Source organism: Emys orbicularis, chromosome 22 (genome assembly GCF_028017835.1).
Source record: "Emys orbicularis isolate rEmyOrb1 chromosome 22, rEmyOrb1.hap1, whole genome shotgun sequence".
Taxonomy (NCBI): Eukaryota; Metazoa; Chordata; order Testudines; family Emydidae; genus Emys; species Emys orbicularis.
Window position 1 is genome coordinate 21638406 of NC_088704.1, and position 27944 is coordinate 21666349.

Consider the following 27944-nt stretch of genomic DNA (forward strand, 5'->3'; position numbering starts at 1 on the left):
GAGGCAAACTGCAAAGAGGAAGGAAACACATCCTGCCAGCATGTGGGCTAGGTTCACAGAGCAGCTCAATCGGTTTTCTGTCTACAAACAAACGTGGTCGAGGAAATTCAGAAACAGAAAATCTATGGAGGGAAAAGTCTCTAAAGCTGATAACAACAGGACTCTGTCTCTTGGTAGGTGGAGTAAGATGAAAGCTTCGACAGATGCTCCAGGAACACGTCATTCTACTGACCCTCAGGCAAAGCCTCCTCTTTATTGATAGGCAACCTTCACACAGAAGGTTTCTTCATTCTTGTCTTCGTGGTCATTGATATAAATCAGAATCTCCTCCTCCCCGGTGCTCTGGCTTGGTGCAAACCGCAAGCCAATTGTGTACATCTCCCCTCCTCCAATCTGCAAAAAGAGTGAGATGACAGCGCTAAACATCTCCATTCTCCCTACACCAGCACGGCTCGCACTAGCACTCACATGTGCATTTGGCACCAAGCTGCAAGAGGGGTCTGTCAGCTGACAAAACAGGCATGGGAGGTGTGCCCGACAGTAACACATAACATGTCCCTGTGTCAGACATCCCAACCCACTGAGTTCACACAGCACCATCCTTCCCTAGCAAACCCTTACAGAGCACAAAAGAAGTCTGAAGTTTTCAAACCGCATGAAGCTTACTCATCTATTTCCAGTCTCCCTGAGCAAATGATGCCGTTTCACTGTGAGTGGAACATGCATTCTAGGATTCATGGTAAAAACCAAATGATGGACCACAAGAGAGCACGACATGCAGAAAAACATTCTCGGAGTGATTTTCAAACGTGTTCACCTCCCAGAACTCCTACTGAAGTCAATAGGTGCAGCCACTGGGCATTGGAGAAAATCATTAACTTTGGAAAACCTTTGAGGATTGAAAACCAGAGAGACAGGCAGGCCTGCTGCAAGGGTATCTGAGCTTCTCCCGCCACTCTGTTTGGTTTGCTACCTCAAAGGAATCCTCCTTGAACTGCAGCAGGTCAGCTCGGTTGGTATGCAGGAAGTACATCCTCCTGGAGGGATATGGGTTCGTGTATGTGATCCGCTTGTTGGAGCCTTTCCCTCCGCCGGCAGGGAGTGTTATTTCAAATGCCTGTGGTTACATATAACAAATCACAGCGTTGTCATTTCAGTTCTGACACAGGCCAAGTCTGAGTAAAAGCACAATGGTTTCCCATATAGTGTAGTAAACACCCCCAGGAAGATTTCCCTTTATTCTGGAGTCACTACCAAAATGTTCAGTAAATTTGCAGAGAGTAAGGACTACTTTATGGAACCCAGCAATGAGTTATTAGAACATGGAAGTGAAGTGATTATGACCCAATCGCAGATACTGTTCAGGCCATTTATGGAAGAAATAACAGAGACGTCTTCTGTTCTTGCTGCCAGGCATATAGACTAGAAGATCCGAAAGGAGCTATCCAGTCCCCAGTATCTATCGTTCTAAGGCTAACTGTGGATTCAAATCTCCTAGGACCATGTTCATAGGAACAAGAGGCAGGTGGGTCCAAAGTACTCAAGGCTGGCCTGAATCTGCTCCCACCGAAGCCAGTGGTCGAACTCTCATTAGGCCAAGGCTCAGTGTTTTTGAAAATCCCTTTCAAAATGTTTTGACCAGAAACTTTAAGGGGTGTCTTCAGGCTACCCCGATCAGCCCCCTCTCTCCCCACTGCACACCCCATGGCGATGGTGTCCGTGCTGGTTGCAATGCCTCGTGTCTGTTCATTAGTGCTGGTCAGAGGAACTTTTCTTCCTCAGTGGATCCTTTGTTAGGCTATTCCCAATGGGTGTGCCAGAGAGGGCCCACTTGAAACCCTTTATTGAAGGCTAAAGTGCTGCATAGGCCTTGCACGGGGGAAACTTTCACTCACTCTGAACACATTAGTTCCCTCACCTCCCCCTGCTTTCCTCTCAGCTCCCAGGCAGCTCCCCCAGCCTGAATTCTGCAGCGAGTCTTTTGTATATACGGGGTTATTAGCCTGAATGACAAAGGGACTCAGCTGGGATCATAGCCAGGCTCCTTCGCCAGCTAGCTAGCTAATTTATTTCCATTAGGACAACCACGGTGCTAATTCCCTCACATGGCATACGGGAGTGGTTCTGTCGTTACGAGGGAAGTGTAGCAGTGCTGTACTGTTGCGCTTAACTTCCCCCAATATGGAGTATTTCAGGGAAACGTTTAAAACTGAACAGTAGTTAAATGGGAAATCCAATTTACTACTTTGGCCCGAAATCCCAGAGCAGACGGGAGTCAGCGCTAATAGGAAATACCCCTGCTGTGACTGACTTTCAGAATGGGGGCTCTACAGGTGGAGCTACCTTCAAAACAGAGGCCGAACATGATTTTCTGATGGTTTTCACTGGGATTGTTCACAGGCTGAAAGTTAAGCACATGCTTAAGTGCATCCTAGATCCAGGTCACAGTGCCCAGCACGATGTAACCCATAACATACAGCAGGTTCCCGCTAAATCCTCTATGATATATTCTGAATACAAGAGCTACCCACAACTGTTACCATAGACACACATGCCACTACAGCCCTGATTCTGGAAAGCACTTAAACACGTGCATAAAGTCCCGCTGACTTCAGTGGCAGTTAAGCACGTGCTTTCCTGAATAGGCATGGATTTGTGCTTCGGTGCTTTCCTGACCTGGGGCCTGTATACATAAAATCGGGAGAAGGAGTAGTATTTATGTACAAAGGGAAAATCCACTAGTGCTTCCTCTGGTTATACCCAGGACCATATCTAAAGCAGCTGTCCAGACATAGTAATATAAAGTTATTATTATAATTCCTATGGCAATTTGATTGTATATGGCATGTGAAGGCAGTTACTTTGAGGCTAGTTGCTGTTAAAAATATTACTACTTTAAGGTGATTAACTCAAAGAATAAAGTGGTTTTGTCACTATCTGTCCCAGATGTTTAGGAATCAGTTTTATGATCCTATAATCTATTCCTGGTGAAGGGAAGAGTCTTTCAAGGTTGAAAAGACTGCAAAGAAAGAAAAACACTGTCCAAAGAATAATTTTAAAAAATCAAAATTTTCTACACACATTCTGGAGTTCTAACAACACGGGACAATAGTCTTGTCCTTCCTGTACAATGGATGATTTGGAAGTTTTTCATACTCAATGCAAGGGACTGATTTCTGACGAGAAGTGGTGGCTAAAGGCTATGGTGATGGGTGACAGAGATAGACAGTAAATAGATAGCTATGGATGGTAGTGACCGTTCCGGTAAAACTAGTCAGCTCACTTTACACTCAGGGCAGTTCCATCTTTGGCAAATAAGATTTAACTAGCAGCTAACAGCCCATGCTGTCGCACAGGGTAATTTGTAGAGTCAACATGGCTGAGAACTTAAAAATTTGATGGTAACAGACCACAAATCCCAGTGATGACTGAACTTGGCGACATTCTAAACAAAAAGAGCTCTCAGCCATGCTTGTAGCTGTTTCCATCACTTCACACTGACTCAACAGACATTCTAGGCTTACGAGTGACACACAGACAGAGTGACCTGCCTGGAATGTTGTTATATGGGTGCACCCAGGTACCTTGGAAATGACAGGCTGTCGGCAGGAGACACACACCAGCCAGGACGAAACAAGCTGGTGGTACTCCACATCCACCAGATTGAGGTAAACAAATCTGCTGCCAGCTTTCTGAGGCCTCACGCCGATATGCAGGTCCTGCACCCCGTTCGGAGGGAGAATAAATGCGCCTTTGGGATCCACCTACAGGAAGCGAGCAAAATGGAAACAGGCAGGAATGCCCAAAAGTTAGTGCAGCAACCAAGCTGTAGGAACACAAATTCTACACATGCCGATAGGGCCTCTCTGCCTCTCAGGAAAGACAATGAAAAGGTTTAATTAGAATCCCCAAATGATGTATCTCTCGGGTCCTGGGAATTAGGTCTCAATCTGGTACATTCCAGCTCAAAATGTTTTATATTAAAAATGCAAGAAAATCAGAATTGTCTAGATGAAAATGAAAGATGGTATCAGAGATGATCAAAGTTATCGGCACTGTTAATATAACATGTTATTGGGATAGTCTCAGCATGAGAGACAGTGGAGGAGAAATTAACCCAAACTTTTACATGTGCCATGAAAGATCTTTTTAGAGGCACCAACCTGGTGTCCTTTGATCAAGTCAGAAGGGAAGCTAATCTACTGTACCTTCTAGACGCCAGTTTGGAATATAAATTAGACACTGATCAAATGTCGAGAAATGTGTGTTTCTGAGAAGGAAATTAAAGCTGGCTGCATTAATAAACTAGGCTCTAACTTCATTGTCAAATCTCTGTCTGAGTTGCACATTCAGAGTCTGTCTGCAGAGGAACTTTGCTTAGCAGAATGAATTTCAATAACAAAAATGTAGTTAGCAACATCTAGAGTGCTCATCTCAGCTAGAAATGTTAACCCTGTTACTGCCCTGTGGATGCCTGATGCAGGATCAAAAAAATGCTTTCAATAGAGTGCTATACACTGAAGGTATACTTGAGGCATGAGATGCCATGTGCAAAACAGATGGTCTCTGAATATATTTGGTTTTGTTGAGTTATGTACTTTAATGTTACAGCCATCATTTTTATTTTATACACACACACAGCAAAGATAGTTCTGGCATTTTGTGTTTTACTTAAAAATTCTTTTCTGAGAGCCCTATCAATATGATATTGACTACCAGAATACCGTCTGATTAGCTAGAAGGAAAGTTATTTGTAGAGCTGGAACTTCCTACTTGAAGTGGAAAAGATACTTTGAAATATCAGAGTAACAGACACTTTCATTTTAGGTGCCAAACAGATTCATGAATCAGATAAAAGACCCATGTGACATTACACAGCAAACAAGGGGGGGAGGGGGTGTTTAATCTCCTGAGAGAGGCCCCAGAGCCTTATCTGACAGGGTCTAATGCTTTCCTCAACTGCTGACAAGCTCAGCTTCTTCACATTAGCATGATATTCACACTCCGAAAAGGGAGATGCTTATCAACCTGCTCTAGGAAGGAGAGTCTGGAGCTAGTCCTTAGAGTTCAATGAAAACCATTTGCTAAGGCCGTCAAAAAGAAACCTGCTTCACTTAGCACAGGCACAAGTTGTGAGATCGAGGCCCACGTTTTCAAAATTCTGTGTGCCTCTGTCGCTTGTTGGCCAGTTTTTCAGACTCACGGGGCCTGATTTTCCGAGCTGGCAAGCGCCCCAATTTCCAGCTGAGAGCAGGGCGAGTTATGGGTGCTCAACGCCTCTTAAAATCAGGCTCTAGGGGTTTCAAGCTAAAAGTTGGAACAGCCATAATTAGTGGACACTTTGATAATTTGGTCCTGAACTAATAACATTGATGGAGCAAAGCTCAAGGAGTGTCAAGAGGGTTTGGAAGAGGCCAGTCTAAAGGCAAAGCGGCGTCTATGTAAAATCTGAACAGAGTTTGATGTGCACGGTCACAGCGTGGCTGGCCCCTGTGCAGTAGGCCTAGCTCCCCTCTGCCAGGGCAGGAGTCCCCATTTGTCCGATGAAGAGGGCAGGAGGGCAGCACGTGGGTACTAATAAAGGTCAGGAAGAGGCCCAGTGAGTCAGAGCAGACTGGTTCAGTCAGGGGCAGGTTACACCAGAGGAGGTCCCAGAAGGAAGCAGAAGGTGATTCCTAGAAAAGGCAGGAGATCAGCAAGCGGTGTTTGCTGGCTGGTGTGTCCCCAAGCCAGAAAGCCAGGGCTGGAGGGCTAAGGAGGGCTGAAAGCACCAGGAGGAGATGGCTGTAGGCTCTAAGCTGAAGATCTGCAGCCAGGGCCACAGAGGGCTGAAGGCAAGGGAGCAGCAAAGGGGCTTGCCCACTGACATCTCCAGGGCCAGAACTGGACCCAGAGCAACCATGAGAGGGTCAGGGGGAATGAGGGGAGCTCCCCTGACAAGAATGTTCCCAGGAGAGAGGCTGTGGGGGTTCCCGCTGGGAAAAGAGGGTTTGCACTCTGGGTGGAAGGATGGCTGTTCTGGTACAAGGACAGGAGAGGGCTGTGCTGGAGAGCCGGGATGTGGTGAGGGACACCGGGGCTGCACTGGAGAGCTGGGATGTGGTGAGGGACACTGGGGCTGCACTGGAGGGCTGGGATGTGGTGAGAGACACTGGGGCTGCACTGGAGGGCTGGGATGTGGTGAGAGACACTGGGGCTGTATGTTACATGTACTAGTTGGACTATGTTGGGGGAAATCTGGACTCTGGCTGTGGAACTTTTGCAATGATTTATATACATGGGACTTTTGTAATAAATGAACCCAACAAGACCTATATTTACAGTAAGAAAGACTGTTTGGATTGTTTTGGAGGACTCTGAAAGGGGAAACTGAGGGTGCTCCAGGCAGGGGCTGCCTTCTCACACATGCTTCCCTGCAATGTATTACAGTTTTAATTACCACTTCAGCCAACGACAGCCCAGCCCCTACGTCACAAGAAGCTAACACAGAATTCAAGATGTACAACTCCCAACCATAATTCAGGTCACTGCAATGAAAGCCGCCCATTGTGGTAACTGAGCTCGCTTTGGACGCCGTCAAGGGGATTCATCTCCACGTTCTGCCTCAGTGAGGACAACATTTAAACACGGATTTCTTTATTTCCTAATTTATGGAGTGGCAATGGAATTTGTGTGTCTTTTATTATTCACATTTATAATTACGACTAAATGAATTCTAAAGAAATTATTAGTCTTCAGATAATCTCATTAATTCAGATAATTTGCCCCCTGGGGTTTTGTACCAATGATCCTACACATGACGACTTTAATCAAAAGATAATTATAATGAAGACTTTATGGCAGTAAATTGTTCATAATTCCTAATGGGATTGGTTTCATATTGGAGGGTTATTTTCACTGGGACTGTCAATGTAAGTCCATTCATAATTATAATTGTGAAGGATTTCACTAATTTTCAACTCACCCCTAACTACAGACTCTTCCAAATGAAAAGTTTCTCTTTGTGGTGGGAAAGGAAGAGAGGAATTGGCAGCAAACACTGATGAGTCCAATGGCAGAGCCTACCTTCAGCTCCTGGGTATGCGAGGTGTAAGCTCTCACTTTCCGGATGGTTTGGGTGCCCCTGAGAACCAAGGAAAGGCGGGTCAGCTGGCCAGTTATGCAGCTAACGTCCACACGTTGCAGCGAGTGAAGGTAAAATTGCCAGATCTGAATGGGAGCAGCAAGCCAGGCGTCCCTGGAGCAGAGAGAAGAGGCGCCTGTCATGACTGTACCAAAGGAAAAGGTGACACTGGTTCAGGAGGCATTTCCAAAATGAATGAAAACATACAACTGCAGATGGGAAGGAGGCAATTGTGCTTCCGGTTCCGAAGTGTTTGCACATGCTCTCACGTACACCTTGTAAAAGGCATGCACAGGAATTCCAGAGAAGACAAGTTTGGCTGAGATATGTGAATCGACTTCACTCCCAGGCAACCTTACGCAGGTGAAATTTTCCAAAGCCCCTGGCTGTTTCTGGAGTTTCAGTCCCGTTGAAAGTCAAGCTGAGCTACTGCCCCAAGGCTCAGACAGGCCCAGAGGATACGCAGGGTGCACACCCCGCAGTGATCAGAGAGGGGATGGAGTGAGTATTCTCCCCACCAAGCTGTACAAGGCAACCCCACAGAGCCCAACTGTGGGGAAATAATCCATTAAGCGAGACAAGATGGATTTGTCTAAAGCAACTAAAGAAAAAGCAGACAGCCAGAGGGAACTGCTGTTATTTCGTCTCACCTCAGCCCTCATTCAGAGCTCAAGGGGACATCAGCTGCCACAGACACAGATCACTGTAATGAACAGTTTCTCAAGAAGTGGGCTTTCTCGCTGTGGGTGTGCATTCAGTCCTCACTATATGTGCGTGTGTTTTCTATTGTCTCTTGTACAAAAATCTTCAGAACCCTCTAAACATCTTCCACCCTAGTCTGGGTTTTGCAAGCAGACGTATTTCAAGAGAATCATACAGATCTTCTTGCAGATTTTTGCTTGTCAGAAACATAAGTCATGCGCTGGAACCAGTGTCCTAGGAATGTTCCATGTGCATTTCCTTATCTGCTCTGACAAGGTTTCTGGAGAATTCTCGCTCTTCTACTTTTGGATTCTCCTACTTACGTGTAAATAGCAACAAAGAATGTTTTGATCTGTGGGCTTGGTCCTCCAGCTACTTTTAAGAACACATCCTGTGGCTCCCCGGGACCCTGAGTACAGAAATCAGAAAGCATCATTAGAATAGTTAACTGAGAGATCAAACCAGCTAACGAGGACCCCAGGGGTTCCTTTTCCCTTTATTTTAACCCCCCACCACTTCACTTCCACAAGCAGAGGGTTCCAGAACCCAGCTAAACTACCCTATTAAATTATTATACAGCTTGGCTTCTTCCAACATTTTTAATTACAAAAGAGGATACAAATGGCTCTCACATTCCAGGTCTGTTTCAGTAATTAGATTTTGCAGAGTTTTCCCCAAGTTTTCTAACAAGCCATAATCCAATTACCATGCTAGCAGATTTCTGCAATGGCAATTAACAAGCACCTTCATTACCATCCGCATTTATGTGTGAGTTTGTTTTTCATTTAAATCCCAACCGGCTGAAAATAAAACCCAGGAAACTTGGAATCAGAGCTAAAAATTACAACACAGAGCACATCATGAGCTGCTTTTCTATGCATCTCCCTCTGATGGCTTGATCCAAAGCCCATTGACAGTCAGTGAGAGCCTGTCATTAACCTCCGTGGGCTTTGGATCGGGCTCTGAAAGCGTCTCAGTTATGAAGTAGATACACTGACGGCCTGATCCAAAACCCATTGACAATCAGAGGGAGATGCAGGAGAACAAGCAACACTTGTGTGATGGAGAAATATCATCGCCTGAAAGGAAAGGGATCAGAAGTTAGAGCGATCTGTTTATTTATTGATTGATTGATCGTGTGGCCCTCCTCCTTGTAGTATCTGAGTCTTGAGCACTTGGATGCTGGCTTGGAATATGACACAAAGAGCAGCACCGCAATCCAGTTGAGGTTTTGCGGTCTATTCAGTCAGGACACATTTTTATTTCTTTCCTAACTGGTCGTTTTAGAACCTCTGATTTCTGAAGAATTCATCTGTGGCACCTAACTGGAAAGCTGGTGTTTCCATAAGTGGCAGTTTCCACCAGCATTTCAAATCTGGCCTTTCTTCACATGAGCAATGCAGGGCAGCATGACGAATGATGGTATAAATTGCGGTATTAAACACACGCTGCAAACATGATGAGATCAGGCTAGAGAAGTTCTGTTCCTTTTTGACAGGGAGTGAGGCAGTCACAACCTAGTAACACCCAATATTCTATCATTACAGATCAATGAACCATTGGTGCATGGTATCTCTGCTTTAGATAAAGGGATCAATAGAAAAGAGATGGTGAACGTGAAGGATACACTCCATTGGATTTCCGCTTGATTTTTGTAAGTAGTACCATTTTTTTTGTTTCGCAAATGATGTTGGGGTCACTGCAGCGGACGTACATCTCCGGTTCCCCACCTGGCATTCCTGCTGGGGCACCTGGGGAAAAGAGCATAAGATGACCACTCTCCCTGCTGTTAGGCATAGGCCCATCTCCTGCCCCTGTTATCAGGAAGGCCTGCAAGCTGGCAAATCTCTAAGCATGTATCTCTTTAAAACCTACAACCCTGCAAAACAAAACATGGAAACACAAGCAGACACAGTATTTGCATGCCAGTTCTCAGCTGGATGCAGACAGTTACCTGGCAGGGTGTACCATGGAGGTAACCGTATGGACTTCTTCAGGAAGGTGAGCTCCGGGTGATAGAATCGGAATGTCTGATCCACCACGTGGGGCTGAGGCTCCACATTAACACTGAGAATTGCAATGGGTTTGTCACCATTTGCCTTAAAGGAGATCTGTGCAAAACAAAAATAACAATGAATTCGCCGAGAGAGAAAGAAAAGAGACCGTCAACAAATGCTACAGCAGGGGTTGGCAACCGTCCGCATGCAGCCCATCAGGGTAATCCGCTGGCGGGCCACGAGACATTTTGTTTACGTTGACCGTCCGTGGGCACGGCCCCCCGCAGCTCCCAGTGGCCGCGGTTCGCCGTTCCCGGCCAATGGGAGCTGCAGGAAGCGGTGGCCAGCACGTCCCTGCGGCCCGCGCCACTTCCCACATTGCCTGCCTACGGTCAATGTAAACAAAATCTTTCGCAGCCCACCAGCGGATTACCCTGATGGGACGCGTGCCGACGGTTGCCAACCCCTGTGCTACAGCAAGAGAAAATACCATCTCTGGCTTTCATTCTGCTCAATAATGGGAACAAAATCAATTCTCAATCTGTTTACAGCTCTGAAGTAGTTACCACTGAATAGCATGGGACCCAGGATGCTATTAAGAAAATTCAATTTAAATAAATATGTGAGGGTAAAATCTAAAACTGTGAATGGAATCTCCAGGGCATTAAAACCATGTATTTCAGGGGAGTAGCTTTAAACCAATACCTGATAGAGGAATTAAAAACCAAGCACAGGATGCTGACATAGAGGTCAATAGATACGTTTGCAAACAAAATCCTTTTTAAAACAATGCTTGCCCTGGCTGTAAAGTCATTGTCTTTTGCTCTTTTCATAACAAAAACTGTATGAGAAGCCACACAGACAGGACTGGGTCCTAAATAGCCATGTTCTCTAAATATATACAAACACATAGAGCCTACCCTGCCACACTGGTTTGTGGTGGCATTTACAGCAGAGAGCACACTGAACATCAGCAGAGGGCTCACAATGCATTAAAAGGGATACTACCCTATTTCTATACACTACAATAGACATCCAATGAAATTCACAAAAGTTTATTTCCTGATAATGAAAAACCTTATGGCCTGCCATAAATGGGCAGTTAAAAGGAATTATATATGTGTAGGCTCAATCGTTGTCACAGGGTTTTGATCATTGTAACAGGCTGTAAAACTCATTGCAGTCCACCTAAACGACAGCCAGGGCCAGCTCCAGCTTTTTTGCCGCCCCAAGCGGCGAAGCGGGAAAAAAAACAAAGAGAGATAAAGCCGCGATTGGCGGCACTTCGGCGGCAGCTCTACTGCACCGCTTCATTCTTCGGCGGCAATTCAGCGGTGGGTCCTTCGCTCCAAGAGGGACTGAGGAACCTGCCGCCGAATTGCTGCTGAAGACCCGGACGTGCCACCCCTTCCCATTGGCCGCCCCAAGCACCTGCTTCCTTTGCTGGTGCCCGGAGCCGGCCCTGATGACAGCACTTCTTTTTGCCTCTGTTACCTTGATGCGTTTTGTCAGCATGGCACTGGACTTCCAGGGGGGTGCAGCTTCTGTGCCTTTATTGAATCTCAGCTCAGCAGGGCCCTGCTAGAAATAAAGAAGCAATAATCATGCAAAGAAGCAGTATACATCATGTCATGAATGCATTCTTTGGAATTTTCACCACTGTTTTGATCTAAATCTATAATGTTTAAGAAATCGTATCACAATGAAAACTAGTAAAGGTAAAATTCTCCTCCCAGAGCCTCCAGCTGTCCCTCTGCTCTTGATCAGCTGCTCTTTACATACACAGATCAATGAAAGTTCCCTGCACGTTGAGAGAGCAGAGATCCACTATACAGATCTGAAAGATAACGTTGTCCTGTAAAACAGGAAGTGCTCTGCTCTCCTTTGCACCTGGGAATTCAGGTACTAACTTTAAAACACCGTGAATTGCAAATTCCTTGCTGTTCCTGGCCTCTTTGCAGTGTTGTTGAGGAAGTGAGAGTTGCTTTTCTATATTTCTGCATGTTCTCATCATCGGTGGCTTTGCTAAAAACTGTGAACATCAATAAAATACTGCACTGTATTGCAGACAGCATCAAGAACCTGGGAGGAGGACTGTTATCATTTGAACCCTCTCTTCTGTCCCATTGCTGAGAGTTAAAGGAGCACTCTAGGATTACATAGCTGGCTTGTACCTCTGGCCTAACCACTCTGAATTCTACAAGCACCCAGCAGCTTTGCCTCGCCTATTCATTTATTCTGTGGCATTGAGCTAAAAAGGGAATAAAAGGGAACAATTTGGATACAATCTCATTTTAAAAGCCAGTTTTATGCTTCTAAAGAGCAGACTAAGGGTCACATTCATCCCACTGATGGAGTTACACCGATGAATTTGGCCCTAAATCTTAACACACAAGAACTGAGAAGCACAGGCGGACGTGAGCCAGTTGCAAAGGTAGAGGGGATTGTTCCCCCTGAAGCTAGCGCCCTGTCTTTAAAATTCAAGCCCTCTCTTTTTTAATCTTCATGTGAGCCTCACAACCTCACAACCACTGTGTGTTTGTTTGCTATGATTCAATCACAACAGATGGACAAGCCACTTTGGCCTCGAAGGTTGAGTCCCTTCTTATTTTTTCCAATTGTGTGTGTTCTTTGTTTCCTGGTTCTGGCTGGGGCCAGAAGAGAAAAGATTACAGAAAAGCCTCTTCCAGATATTTCTGACGTCTCCCAAAGACATTCAGCCATTGCTCCTCTGCAATAAAGACCTGATATTTTTAGGCCTCCCCTTATGAGCTAAGTCATATTTCTGTAAATTTCTTGGTGTGATACCAGACAGCAGGAACAGAAAAGTAGAAATGCTATAGAAAGCAATATAAAGAACAGCTGATGTTAAGCGATGTGGCATACTACCCATCATCACCTGCTAGAAATAGCATTGGTTATAAAATGGGCATAGAAGTTTATACAGTTAGCATCATGTTTAATTCTAAATAATGATGATAGGCAAATGGACCTTTTCCTCATTGTTTTATTTGTCCTATGTCATAATGTAGTAGAAGAGAGAGGGTGATATGTGTACCTGCATCATGACAGCGTGGTCCACAGAGAAGGTCTGGTACTTAAATGGAATGTGAATGGTCTCTTTGGGGCGCAGGTAGACCTGAGGCATGAGGTTGTCCTGAAGATGGAACATGTCCTCTTCTACTGGAGTAGTCATTGTTTGGGTCAGCTCTTTGAAGTGTCTCCACTCCCTACTGTCCACAATAACACTGTGGAAAAAAATCATAGGCAGAGTTACTTTGGGGACAGAAACCCGGGAGCTGGGGTTCCCCCCGATCCCAAAATGAGGCTGTGAGTTATACCTAAACCTCAGTGTGCGGGGCGGGTGGGGTGGGGTTGGAACAAAGACTGTGGCTGGAATGTGCACGCACCCATTAAATGGAAAGAAAACTCCAAAATCCACCACACCTTTGATCTGGGAAATGAAGACCTCTCCTCTCCCCCAATACACCCGCCCCCCGGAACACTGCACAGTGAGGCACGTGAATTACAGATGGTGGTTGCATTGGTCACTGCTAGCGGCAGGATAACTAGGGTGGCAACTCCTCTGTGCTTAGCTTCTCGGTAACTTGCATTCTCCCATCCCTTTGCATAGTGATACGGGACGTGGGAAGAAAACAAAGAAAAGTGAAATCTCTGGAGGGGTGGGAGCAGGTCATTGGTATATGATGGAGCCCTCATATAGACTGACCCCCTTTCCCAATAAAGCCTCAAACGCTAGATGGAAAAGCAACAAGCTCGATCCCAAAGACACCTCTTGTCTCGCGCTTCCATAAGTGCCTCTCTGCTCTGGGCTGGCTTTCCAAGTGTAACGTGCAGTATTTGGGAGGGGAGAATGTCTCTGCCTCCTACCTCAGCTCAGGGTGGTCGATCTCGATCGTCACCGTGTGCTGGACGTTGTATGGGTTTCTCAGGGCAAACTCAAAGAACTCTGCTGTGCCCAGCGTGGCATAGAGCGTGTAGTTGGTGGTGATGGCCTGAATCAGCATGCTAGAGATGCTCTCGGCCTTGATGCGCTCCCGGTAGGCATCAATAATCTGCAGGTCCCTGGAGTGCTGGATGCGCTCCTCACGCCGGCCCTATCGAAGAAGAGACGCCTATGACCAACACACTGATGTGGGCCCCTCCCCTGCGTGTCTAAGGATTCATCCGAAGGAACCCGACCCCAGCCCTGACACGAGAGATGTGACAGGGTGTTTTGTCAGGCCTGGCTCCCATTTGCTCTCTGGTCCCAAGATCGTTCCGACAGCGCTCCGTGCTCCTCACCATGCGGCTTGCTCTCCTCCCACCGACGTCCTCCTGGGCTTCGAGCTGTCGCACCATCATCATCCTCTCCAGCTTCCGCCTGCGGATGGCGCTGGCCTCGCGGCTGGCGTGCTGGAAGGCCGTGCTCACTTCCTGCAGGCGGCTGAACAGCATGGCAGCCAGCTCGCTGTCCACGTCCGCCAGCTTCTGGGCTTGGGACACGTTCTTAGCTGGGTGCAAAGGAAACAAGGGTCAGAGTCTGGGGCTGAGGGAGTCGGGGTGTGGACCCCATTGGGGGCTGTGCAGTAGCCAGAGGAGATGGAGATGGATGGATGACATGGGCAAACAGACGGATATGCTGACTTGAGTTGCCTCAAGCATGCAGGTGTTTGAAGCCTTCTAGACCGGCAAGCTAAGTGAAGCGGTAACCACCAGGAAGGGGAGCCGAGGAACAGCCACTTTGCGGTACATACTGTTCTTTCCTTGACCAAGCCTTAGTCTGGCCTATGGGGCCGGTTAAAACTGAGTAGTCCCGGTAGAAGCCTGGTAGTAGGTGGAATTATACCAAGGTCCCTCTCCCAGGGTTTGGCACTGAAATTGGCAGTGAAAGCAACACGCCCAGGGCTGTCAGGCAGTTTTTTATATTATGCAGTTTCTGAAGCTTTCCACAGACAGCCGATAAATCACATCTCTCCTGATGTGTGGCCATCATGCCAGATCTGAGCAAGAAGGAAAGCCAAGCGACACATTGCGCTATATTAATTCTCTCTGGCCTGTGGATCCCAACTGTGGCCAACAAAAGTTCCTCTCAGTAGTGACAACGTAACTACGAGGCCTGGATTAAATACAGAATAAATAACAAGCATCTGGGATTTATGGGGTTCTGGGTTCATCTGGATATTCTGGCGATTGTATAAATCAAACAATCTCAAGCTACCAAATGTTCCAAAAGAGAATTCTGTTCCTCTCCCTTAATTCAAAACCTGCCTGTTTCCTGCTGTACACTATACACACATCTACATTTTTATTAAAATGTTCTTTCGCTCCCCTCCCTCTCATTTCTCCACAAAATTGCCACTGGAGCAGCTCCCAATTGAAGTGCCAGCCAAATATTTAACATGTGAAATACAATCCACTACCAAGCACTTGATGCATGGGATTAAACTCTCTACATGACGTGTAACTCCACACATAGGCTGTTTGAGTCTTGCTGCATTACATTTTCTTAAAAAATTGGTAAACAAGGGTTATTTGCAAATTACCCACCTGAATTTAATTTTAAATCCATTTAACTGCTTCCCAGACATGGCAAATTGGGTTAGACATCTTGAGCCAAAATGCTCGTATTTTAGCAATAGTCATATTTCGGCAAGTGTCCACAATGTTTAACCTTATGGGCCATGTCAAAAAGTTAATGGGAAAGGAGGATGCCTGGCTGGAAAAGCCTGTCTCAGTAGGGGAGATTCTGCAATTTAAAAGCTGAATGTTCTGTTATCAAAACCATTCCACGGAGGGTGCAGTCATCCAGCGTGCACAGCTCAGCACACGGAGCACTCCACCTGGAGTGTGGCACCCAGCCGGGCATTTACATTTCCCATATCTCTGTGCTTCCTAACTCCTGCTGAATTCGAAGAACGTGTGCTGTGCGAGAGAGGATTCAGAGCGGATTTCTGAGCCACCGGGGAGGAGAGGAAATCTTGTGAGGGAGCATGTTTTTGAGGGATTTCCAGGCCAGAGAATTTGCTTCAAAATCTAAACCTTTGACTTTTCTCTGAACTGAACCTTATGAGGTTCTCTGGTGAACAGACACACACCAGAGAGGCGGTCAAAAAAGCAAACAGGATGTTAGGAATCATTAAAAAGGGGATAGAGAATAAGACTGAGAATATATTATTGCCCTTATATAAATCGATGGTACGCCCTCATCTCGAATACTGCGTACAGATGTGGTCTCCTCATCTCAAAAAAGATATACTGGTACTAGAAAAGGTTCAGAAAAGGGCAACTAAAATGATTAAGGGTTTGGAACGGGTCCCATATGAGGAGAGATTAAAGAGGCTAGGACTCTTCAGCTTGGAAAAGAGGAGACTAAGGGGGGATATGATAGAGGTATATAAAATCATGAGTGATGTGGAGAAAGTGGATAAGGAAAAGTTATTTACTTATTCCCATAATACAAGAACTAGGGGTCATCAAATGAAATTAATAGGCAGCAGGTTTAAAACAAATAAAAGGAAGTTCTTCTTCACGCAGCGCACAGTCAACTTGTGGAACTCCTTACCTGAGGAGGTTGTGAAGGCTAGGACTATAACAGAGTTTAAAAGAGAACTGGATAAATTCATGGTGGTTAAGTCCATTAATGGCTATTAGCCAGGACGGGTAAGGAATGGTGTCCCTAGCCTCTGTCTATCAGAGGGTGGAGATGGATGGCAGGAGAGAGATCACTTGATCATTGCCTGTTAGGTTCACTCCCTCTGGGGCAACTGGCATTGGCCACTGTCGGTAGACAGGATACTGGGCTAGATGGACCTTTGGTCTGACCCAGTACGGCCTTTCTTATGTTCTTACACACACTTGCATGCGTCCTGACACACATGTACACACATGCTCTCCACAAGATGTGGGCTTGATGCGAGAATTTCTGTGCTTTGCAGGAGATCAGACTAGGAGATCATAACGGTCCCTTCTGGCCTTAAAATCTCTGATTCTTCTTCTCCCTGCATCACATTTTTTAACACTTTGTGCAAAATGTCTAATTATTTCAATACTTCATGTGCCTTGTCATAGAATCATAGAAATGTAGGACTTGGATAGATCATCTAGTCTGCACTGAGGCGGGACTGAGTATCATCTACAATCCCTGGTAGGTGTTTGTCTAACCTGTCCTGAAAAACCTCCAATGACGGCAGGATAACTAGGGTAGATTTGACACAAACCTCCAATGACGGAGATGCCATAACCTCCCTAGGTAATTTGTTCCAGTGCTTAACTACCATTACAATTGAAAAGATTTTCCCCTAGGTCTCTGTTGCTGCAATTTAAGCCTGTTACTTCTTGTCCTGTCCTCAGTGGTTAAGGAGAACAATTTATCATTCACACTTTATAACAACATTTCATGTACTTGAAAACTGTTATCATGTCCCCCCTTAGTCTTCCCTTCCCCAGACTAAATAAACCCATTGTTTTCAGTCTTTCCTCATTGGTCAGGCTTTCTAGACCTTTAATAATTTCCATTGCTCTCCTCTAGACTTTCTCCAATTTGTCCACATCTTTCCTGAAGTGTAGTGCCCAGATGACCGCCCAGGTTGTTTCATTGGGAATACAGCTGTTGTATAAATCGCTCACGCACAATAGGGCACAATGGGACAACCTGTCCTATTGACACTCATCAGAAAGTCCATTAAAAGCATGCATAGATGCATAATAGTATTTCTGTACCCCCTATCTCCCCTGGGAATTCTGCTTATGGGCAGCTCTCTTTAATTTCACACACCACCTGGATCTCCTTTGGGAACAGGTGCTTAATTTGGTAAAATATTTCAATGACTCTTACTCAAGAAATATACCCAATTCCAGCTGCACAAACGCATCATGAATAGCACAGGGCAGAGAATGTATATGTATGTGTTCGTCTGTGCTCTTGTGCACTTGCATTTCGGCACAGATGTGCATTTAGTGAGCTGACAAGCAGAATGTGGAAGATTAATTTATCTCTCTAAGAGCCTGATTCTCATCTACACGATGGCGCAGACTCACTGATGCTGCGAGAGCAGTGTCAAGGAACCTAAACGTAAATGACAAGCAGGCCCGAAGTGTTTGAAAAATCTTACATGCCAGGCACTGACCATTGTTAAAGGCAGGGCTGGGTGAAATGTATGTTAAGCTCATCTGAACCTGGACATAATAAGGGGTTCCCATTTCCTGAATGCAACACACACCCCTTCGCAGGAAAGAGTTAAATTTGGGCCCAAGACTCTTTGTCCAGGCCTAGGTAAAGGCAAGCAGGCCTCTAAACTTCAATAATTACTTAAAGGAATATAATATTCAACTTGAGCCTTCCCACCTCTAAATATATGGGCTGTTGCTGCTCTCTGATATAAGGGAGTTTAAATCACCACTAGGCTGAAAATCAACAGCCATCTTTCATCCCCAGCAATTGCAGACTAACAGGAACGTAAATTCCACGTATAGGATCCCAGCTATGCAGGCTCAGAGCTGCAGAGTAAAGCTTGATTTTCACAGCGCCAACCTCAGCAAACACTTTGTCTGATTAAAGAGGTGAGAGAATAGGGCCTGTGAATCATGGACTCAGCTGATGGAGGCTCATACAAGTGTTTTTCTGACAACAGCTTCATTTCCAGCAGACAAGCAAGGGGATGGGCTTCTCCATTTACTAAAGGATGGACTCGATGCCTCAGTGCCTTAACAGCTAAGGATTTACCTCCTGGACCGGACCATATCTGGGAACTGGAACAAGTCTGGTGAAAAGCATCACCTAAGATTGGCCGATCATAGCTCAGCCTCTCAGTGTATGTTTGTCAGCACCCGCTGAGCAAACATCAGGTTCTGAACATTCACAGCACAGGGGAGTGAATCAGGCAGCAGCCGTGGGGGTAGATAATTTGGGGAACAAAATCCCCAATAACCCACCAGCAGATGGACCACTTCACACTGATAGAACATATGTTTGTAACATGATATTGTGGGAGAAAAGGGGAAACACCGAGTCCAGGGACCCAGTGCACACGGTACTTGTGTCTTTGAACAATCGTCACCTTTGGTACTTTTAATAGCGCACAGGAGAAAAGCTATTGCCAGGCCACAATGAGCTAGGAGCCAACGGGACTTACCCCCAGGCGTATGGAGGGAGAACAAGCTGCCTCCGTGGAAGTTGCTGGTCCCATCATGCGAGGAGACAATGCGAGAGCGGGAGGGTGGCAAGGAGTTTGATTTCTTCAGCCTCTGCTCACACAGGTGACCTGCAACAGAAGCACAGAGCTGGTGAAGCCGGGCAGGCGGGCTCCAGCCATGCCCAGAAAAAATGCCCTTTGCTAAGGGGATCTGCCTTGCTAGCGAGGAGTTGGAATGACTCCGGCCCAGCAATGATCCCCATCCGCCACAGGAGAGAGGCGTGTCTTAAGTTGGACCCTGAGGGTAGGATTTTCTGAAGTGCTCCGTTAGCCTAACTTGGCTTCCATTAAAGCCAACGGGAGAGTTAAAAGTGACTGCAATATTAACAGCAATACCTAGCACTTGTATAGAACTCACTCTCAGCAGATCTGAAAGCACTTCACAGAGGAGGGCAGGATCATTATCCCCATTCTACAGATGGAGAAACTGAGGCACAGAAAGGTTAGAGTGACTTGCTGATGGTCACCCAGCACGCCAGTGGCAGAGTTGGGACTACAACCCCGGTCTCCCCATCCTGTGCCCTGGCCACTAAGCCACTGAGCACCCACAAAAATACCTTTGTTTTTAATAACAGTTCAGTGCTCAAGAAGGTGCCAGATGGACATCCCTGGATCCCAATGCCTTCTGTTCATCTCCAGCAGAGACAGCAGCATTGCAAGGTTCACCCACACACGGGGTTAACATGCTTCAGCCCGGCCCTGGTGGGACCACCTCTTGGAGCCAGGAGAGTTTTGTCTGCACGGTCCACACTCAGTATTGCTAGCCAGGGGCCAGTTAGTATCAGTAGGGACAATGGAGCCTGACTGAGACCACTGTCTCATTTCACACTCCACCCATAGGTGACATTTATTCTAATACAGCACACTGTTCCTCCCATGGGTACCTGCTGCCAGCTGCTTCATGTCACTGCAGGACACAGATACCAGATCACAACATGCAGTAAAAAAAATTCCCTGCTGCTATAAATTGGCAAAATTCCAGTGAAATCAAGAATTTGGCCCAATGTATCTAACTTCTATCACAACCATAGCCCAAAACTAACCAGTTCTCTGGCAAGAGAATAAGAGCAACCATTTTTAAAAAAAATTGTTTTAGCTAATTCCATTTCTCAAAGTACTGTGATTAAAGTTCACTTTCCCTTCTCGGGCTGTGTATTTTTCTTTCCCTTTTCTCAACTCTCGACAAACTTCAGGCTGGTTCCTTTCACAGAACCAGAACAAATAAGCATACGAAACAAATCGACATACCCCAGAGCAATGTTCATAAAATATCCATCTGCACCAATGCGTGTGACTGAGCAGAGAGAGAGCTGTGTTTACAGCACGGTGCAGGACAGTTATGGGGTAGGAATGTTACACATATTGATCCAGCGCCCCCACCTGAACAGTTAGCCCGTATAATTTAAATACAGACGCATCAGGGCTTCCCTTTGTCAGAGCGAAGAGTGTTCCTATTACCCTATTTGTACTCATTTTTCATTGATTTCAGTGTTTCATTGAGCAGAACATAGCATGTGCTTTGTGACCTTGAAACATAACCGTGGATTTCTGCAGTCACTTAAGCAGACTCCAGTTCATTTATTACTGTCAATCATGTTGATTACAGTAGTGCCTCATGACCAACAAAGAGTAGGGCCGATTGTGTTAGGTGCTGTACAAAAACAGAGCAGCCAACAGTCCTGCCTCGAACCGCCGACAATCAAAATAAAGCAGACAGATGCAGGGTCGGGGAGGGGGAGACCAGAACAGCAGAGTGAACTATGGGATGGCTGCAGACAGCCTGGGGGTGCCCCAGCTGAGTTAGGTAACTAGGAGGTGATCAGCTGAATGGTAAGGACAGAGAAGGGGGCTGTGACGTTAAAAGGAAGAGGGGTGAAGGGGCAGGCCTGGGGAGAAGAGAGTGGGAGAGGCAGGTGTGTGGGAGGAGAATGGGGAAGGTTGGAGCAAACAGCCAGTCAACACAGGGAACAGCGGGTCCGACAGAGCTGTAGGAAGTTCCCTGAATGGCTCTGGCTGCTTCTGCAGCTGCTCTGACCAGCTGGAGCCTCGTCCTGCACCTCGGGTGCTTCGTTTCGCGTCGAACTGGAAAAGCGTCACGGACTATCCAAACCATCTTCCTTCTGACCCAGGGAAGGGTGTCCAAGGAGGTACCGTTAGGCTTTTTATAGATGCATGTCCTTGATTCTCGGTCCACAGGAGTCCTCACAGAACCTCACTACAGCCACTGCAAAACCTGCACTCTCTACTGGTGTAATGAAGTTCAGATTTAAGGAGTTGAGGCATCATGTATCTACAGAAAGAGATTTGCTTCCCCAAACACACACACTGCTGCATTTTAAAGTCAGTTTGCCCAGGACTGAAGTAGACAGACATATTTCTTCTGATTTTGTAACAGCCTCTCATGAACTTTGCCAAAGTTTTTCAGGTTTCAAAAGCACCACTGAAAAAGGAGCGTCTCCTCCTGCTAAATCTTTTATCACTCCAGCTTACTTCTCAGATGAAGTAAATGCAATTTGGAATTTGTGAATGTTGTTATGAGGAATGGAAATTACCAAAGGAACTGATTGGCTGACAAGACTTGCACTGGATAGGCCCAAAACAATACTAAACATTTTGGTAAGACAAGGTCAAGTTTGGGAGACTTAAAACATTGTCTTGCTTTCTGAGTGAAATTTGCACTCCCCAGTGGTTGCCACCGTAGAAAATACATACTGTGCATGCCAACATGGCCACAAGAAAATGTGCCCATTATAGAAAAGTTCTGTAGATTTTAATAGCAAATGATAACTTTTCTACAGGTCTTTTGGACCTTGCTATGAATTTAATAGAAAATTATATCCCTGCTATAGAATTCTGCAGGATGGTTTAAAAAAAAAAGTCAGCAGTAACCATAGATTCACGTCTCTGTTACATTTTCTAGATTTTAGGGTGACTGCTGTAGAACCCTATTAGTTTCATCACTGTTACATTTTATAGGACTTTTCCCATGAGGGACAGGATAACTGTTCCCATTAACTAACGATTTAGACACTGTTGGATTGTTACTATGGGTCTTTGCAGTATGTAAGTGACATTTTCTTTATTGCTACCACTGAAAATACATATCTTAAAAGAGCCAATAGCTGTCCAGAGTCCCTGGAGTCAGGGTGAGGGGCTTTCATTACCGACAAGAGGCCCAAATACTCCCTGGCATTTGCTTGTATCACTGGCAAAGTTTGTTATTCCAATGTCTCTTCCTCCCACATACTAGCTCATATATCAAGTGAAGAAAAACTAGCCCTAACACTGATCCATTTACTGTCTTGTCACCTCTCTGTGCTGCTGTAATTACATCCATATATAGGCTATCCCAAACTGTACAGGACGAAGCTATAAAGTTGTCTGCGGATTCACCTAACCTACAAATGCACTCTGTCCTTCAGATAAAAGCTCCATAAATGTGGAGAATTGGAGACATTTGGCTGCAGCACCTGAAATTGACTGTCAGTATTTAGGGCTGGATTCCAGTGGGCCCCGTACAAGTGTCTAGGGGAGGGCCCGACGTGCATTCTCCTCCCCACGCCCCTGAGCCTGGGCACACCCTCTCTAGGGAGCAGAGGAATTGCACCCAGCTGGGGCAGCTCCAAAGAGACAGGACCATGCCAGCGCCCCCAACGTGCAGAGAAGAGTGCACCCTGCAGGCTTGCAAGAGATGGCAGAACTGCTGATTCAAGGCACGCCTCCCCACAGCAAGCTGGGAAGGATTCTGGCACAACAAAGAGCCAAGTGGTAAAACTGCACAACCCTTAAAATGTGAGCTGTGATGTCATCTGCGATGAGACCATCCACTTTACCGTTTGTAGGACTGTCTTTTGTAAACACAGGCAGTAACGTATTGTTGCAGTGTGTGATGAACTGTCGGAAGACAGGATACCGACGAGATGGACCACTGGTCTGACCCAGTATGGCTGTTCTTATGTCTTAGGACCTACAAAATATAGGTACTAAGGTGACTGGCACTATGCAAAATACAACAGCTAGATACAGCTTTTGAATGTAAGGACACTCTATCAGTTATACATGTATACTCTTTTCATGTGTACAACTCCTGCAAATGCGTCATTAGCAGAAATAGCTCAAGCTGTTTAGGCATCTGAGAATATTAACACGGACAGTGAGAACATGAACATTATCCACCAGGGCATGTGCCCCGAAGCTCTCACAATGTTAAGGACAGTGTCAGTGCAACTCTGATCTAGAGTCTGCCTCTGCCAGCTCTGCTGCGAACACTGCTCCCAGGCTTACAGTAGTTCACACATTCTCCCACTGGAAACCTGCAACCCTACGGAGCTCATCTCTGTGAGATATGAACTTCGTTATTTAAAATTACCTTGTTGATCATTTCTAAAGCACCAAAAATCAGAAAAATATCATGCTATAAAGATGCCATTTAACTCCATTTACAGCTAATCCCGCCTAGCGCTTCAGTGTGAATGGCAATAGAAGGATTAGCCACTCTGAGTAGCAGAAGCTTCTTTTTCTGCAGCTCAGTTTAAAGGGTTACGGTTAATTTAAAAAAAAATCACTTTGATGGAGAATGTTCTGAGTAACAGCCAAGATTCCTAGAACGGAAGGAGATTTCAGACATCTTTTCCAGTTTGGTTACTGTGCAGGACAGCACTTTGTGTTTAGGCAGTATTGCCACTGCTCCTGGATGGTCAGTTTCCCTTTATTGTTTGTGTGGGTCTTTCACACAGCAACCAGGGGGAAGAGCATTTAAAAAAAACAGGAAAATGAGGTTGCACAACCATGCAAATGGGCAATGGGACCCAGGGGGAGGGGCAGTATCTGAAATTGCTTTGAACTTGCTTTCTGAAACTGCCTAGATTTCAAACTGATGATGTAGAACGGAGCAGAAATGGGTGTAGCAGGCAAAGACTGGAATACAAATGCCCTTATTTGGCTATGTTTAGCCCCATTTCTGTCTCTCTCTCAACACCATCCAGTTTACAGAACAGGCCTGCTGTTCAATGCTTCAAGCCCCAATGTTACGAGGGATTTAAAAAAACATACTAATAGTATTTTGAAATCAAACAAACTTTTCCAGAGAAATCAGAGTGGCAGCTGTATTGATACAGTATGGTGGGTGGGTTTTTGTGGTTGTTGTTCTTGTTGTTTTGCTAGTATTTGTCCTTTGTTAATCAGTTTCCTTTGCTGGGTTTGCATTGAACTGTTCTCTGGGTTATGAATCTCAGACTCTCCTTCCTAGGAGCTTATCACACTCTTGCAGGCAAAGTATGAAAATGACAATTTAAGATATCATATAATGGAGCTAATCTTTCTTCTGAAGATAAGATTTTAAAACCTGGAGTCACTGCACATTTATAAGATGGTGAATTAAATATATATAAAAAGTACCTAATAAATTCTAGGAAGCATAATGTTCTTACAAGTTTGGTTTTCTTATATGTACAGCTTTGTGCATCTTGTCTGTTTGTCCCATGTTTCTGAGTTATTTTGCTAGCACCTAATTGAGTGTCGCTGTTTCCATATTGTCTGTTTCAAAGCTGCCTCAGCCTGTACATTTGTAAACAAGCAGGCAGAAAACTCAAAACAGAAGTAATGAGCTGTGCATTTCCTCCTCTTTCTGTAGCCTGGTGTTATTACTTATTGTAGGCAGAGGGTGGGTACAGGATAATAGGAGACTGGCATTTAGAACCTGTTGATTTTTTTCAAGCAACTAAAAATTCTCTAAACAGCCCAAGCCCAGAGCTCTGCTGGGTCTCAAAAAAGCATTTTCTTTCCTCAGATGCACAGGAACCTCTAGGGCCAGATCCATCGCTCCAATGGTATCATGGGGGTGCTTTGCATTTTGCCAGAATAAAACAATTTTGGGAATACTGTCAAGAGTAACAGCCATTTTTAGTGCAGAACCCACTGGTGGCAGTGGGCACAGGCAGTTCTGACCCAGCGTAGCCTTGCTGTGACTCTCACAGGCTTCCGAAGAAAGACGAGAGCAGTCTGCCCTCGGTACGGAAGCAGGTGCAGAGGGATGGCTGCTTGAGGCGTTATAAAAGAAGTGTTTAACAGAAGCTACAGAGGCACTTGCAGAAGCATTGAAATTAGACAAACTTCTAGCACCACCATCAAATTATCCCCAGCTCCCATTTCATGGCTGGTGAACAAACACAACACAACTCAAAAATGCTGATAGTTGGCTAATGGAAACTCTGGAATAGCCAGGCACCAAATATGTCCCTCGGGTTGCAATGTCAGGATCCTCCCTTGTGTGTGAGGCTCCTAAGCTTTGCCAGCTTCCAAACAAGCTCATGAACACCACAAGAGCTGAGATTCAGCCCTGAAGGCCAGTGGGGCAACACTTCTCATGGCTACTAGCATTGAGATCACATTTCAATAGACCTTTCACTAACACGCTGCTGGATGTCTAGAGCTGTGCTGAGCAATCGTATTGCTGGAAAAGGAGCATGGAGCAGAAAGCTGGCCACTGCACTGGGCTCTGCTCCTGGCTGACCCACCTTGCGCAAATCTGATTTTTAGAAGTGCTTGTCACCTGTAAGTCCTATTGACCCTCACTCAACACCTCTGAAAACTCAGCACCTTAGTAGCCCCAGCTGTACAGCGGGGACAGCATGGTTTTCGTACCTTAGCACCTGCATAGCTCTTTTCAACTGTATCAAATCAGCGTGCAAAGTATTATTGCATCCTGGGGCAGGTAAAAGCATCTCTGTTTTGGGAGGTGATCGCTATGTGAAAATGGAGGGGGGAAGGTAACAGATCAGCCACCAAAGAGATTCCCAGCTATGCCCCAGAATGGTGCTAGAACTGCAATGATGAAGATAACCAGCAGAGTTAAGTGTCTAATGAGCATGCTGAAGAATACATGAGAAACCTTGAGTTACTCACTTTCTGAAAGAAACAAATTTTCATCAGAAAACATGGTGAATCAGCCAAAATAACTGGGATTCTTACCAACACTGGCCAAACTCAGGTGAAGTCGGCCTTTCACAACAGCATAGACTCCTATGGGCTTCACAGTGCCATGTCTGAGAACGTCCCCACTCATCACTGTTGTGTCCTGCTCGTATTCAGTTGTCATCACCTCCAGCTCATGATGGACCTGAACTGCTGTCCGACCCTGGCGAAGCAAGTGCTGTGGGGCAAGAGGAACATATCCTGAAGCCAAAAAACGTGTGTAGCTGTTACTGTCAGGAGGCACTGTCCAGAGTGGTACATGCCCAAGAGAGACCATTGGTTTTATCTCGCAAATGGTTTGTTACATCTATGCAATTCTTTGGGGGAGTTGAGAAAGGGGGTTCCAAACAAATGCTTTATCCAAAGCCGGCAGCCCCAGTGCTCAAGAGCAGTGTCTCAGTGAGCCGGTGTGTGCACGTGACACAGGAGAGATGGGAAAGGGGATAGGTTTCATTTCTGATCTCCCATCAAACAGTGAGATAAAAGGATATCTGGTAAATTATGAAAATTCTCATGACTGCCTCCCCTTCCTCAAATCAGATCTCACCTTTTCCTGGCTTATGCAAGAGCCCCCGACAGTCCTTCCTGGGTTCCTGCACCTGTCACCCTTTGCTCTTGCAGATCATGCTGAGCTCCCGGGTTGCAAACATTAACCACATTTAAGAACGGTTTGCTTTTACTACTTTTGTTTTGGTTTTAGGTTCCAAGAAACTCTTGTTTCACTTTTCCCCTCACTTGACTAGCACATCCTTGCTGTGAAGTGTAATACAGTGGGTACTACACCACACCAGTTAAAAGCACCTTTTTAGCTTGTGTACATTTGTGACATCTTTGGGGTTTTGTGAGGCTCAAAAGAGCTTTACTGGGAGGTTACTGTTTTGAGATGAGACAAATCAGCTGGGAGAAAGAACTTAAGAGAAAAATGTGAATGGTAATTGGGAACTGTTTGAGAATAGAGGCCCAAAAATCATGGCCCGGCCAGAACTGAGGTCACGCCAGTGTGGCCAGCTGCAGGGGTTAACGGTTAAAGTCTGGTTAACAGTAAGCCTAATGCTTACCAGTTAAACCTTTACATCCCTAGTGCCAGTATTTAAAAAGGTAAACAAAATGACCCAGGTAATTATAGATCTGTCACCTTGACATCAATCCTAGGCGAAATAATGGCTGATACAGGACTCAATAAGATATTAAAGGAGGGTAATATAAATAATGCCAATCAAAATGGTTTTATGGAAAACACATCTTGTCAACTAACTGGATAACTTTTTTCTATGAGATTACCAGTTTGACTGATAAAGATAACAGTGTTGATGTTAGCCTTGGTACTACACAACATTTTGATTAAGAAACTAAAATGATACAAAATCAGCATGACACATATTAAAAACTGGCTAGCTGATAGATCTCAAAATGTAATTGTAACTGGGGAATCATCATCAAGAATGTGTTTCTAGTCGGGTCCCTCAAGGATCAGTTTTTGGCCCTTGGTATTTAACATTTATATCAATGGCTTGAAATAAAACAAAATAATCACTAATAATGTTTGCAGATGATACAAAGATTGGGACAGTGGTAAACAATAAAGGGGACAGATCAATGATCTGGATTGCTTAGTAAGCTGGGCACAAGTAAACAATATGCATTTCAGTGTGGCCAAATGCAAAGTCAGATATCTTGGAACAAAGAACATAGGCCATATTTATAGAATGGGAGGACTCTATCTGGGAAGCAGTGATACTGAAAAGTACTTGGAGTCACAATGGATCATCAGCTGAACATGAGCTAACAATAGGACATTGTGGCTAATGCAGTGTTTGGATGTATAAACAGGATAATATCGAGTAGGAGTAGCAAAGTTATATTATCTCTATATTTGGCATTGGTGTGACCAATACTGGAATATTGTGTCCAGTTCTGATGTGCACAATTCAAGAAAGATGTTGAAAAGTTGGAGAG

At 45.4% G+C, this 27944-nt stretch overlaps 1 protein-coding gene across 1 annotated transcript in view; it reads right to left on the minus strand.

Annotated features, from left to right (window-relative positions):
* Positions 1-252: 252 nt before the first annotated feature.
* Positions 253-27944, minus strand: part of NPHP4 (nephrocystin 4) — a 99094-nt gene continuing 71402 nt past the window's right edge. Inside the window, exons 17-29 of the mRNA XM_065421349.1 lie at positions 25986-26166; positions 18957-19085; positions 14128-14336; positions 13714-13940; positions 12881-13070; positions 11317-11403; positions 9780-9936; positions 9491-9576; positions 8149-8234; positions 7066-7237; positions 3585-3764; positions 974-1117; positions 253-393 (exon numbers count right to left, since the gene is read on the minus strand). Coding sequence (XP_065277421.1) covers positions 253-393; positions 974-1117; positions 3585-3764; positions 7066-7237; positions 8149-8234; positions 9491-9576; positions 9780-9936; positions 11317-11403; positions 12881-13070; positions 13714-13940; positions 14128-14336; positions 18957-19085; positions 25986-26166 — 1989 coding nt within the window. The remainder of the gene's footprint in view (positions 394-973; positions 1118-3584; positions 3765-7065; positions 7238-8148; positions 8235-9490; positions 9577-9779; positions 9937-11316; positions 11404-12880; positions 13071-13713; positions 13941-14127; positions 14337-18956; positions 19086-25985; positions 26167-27944) is intronic.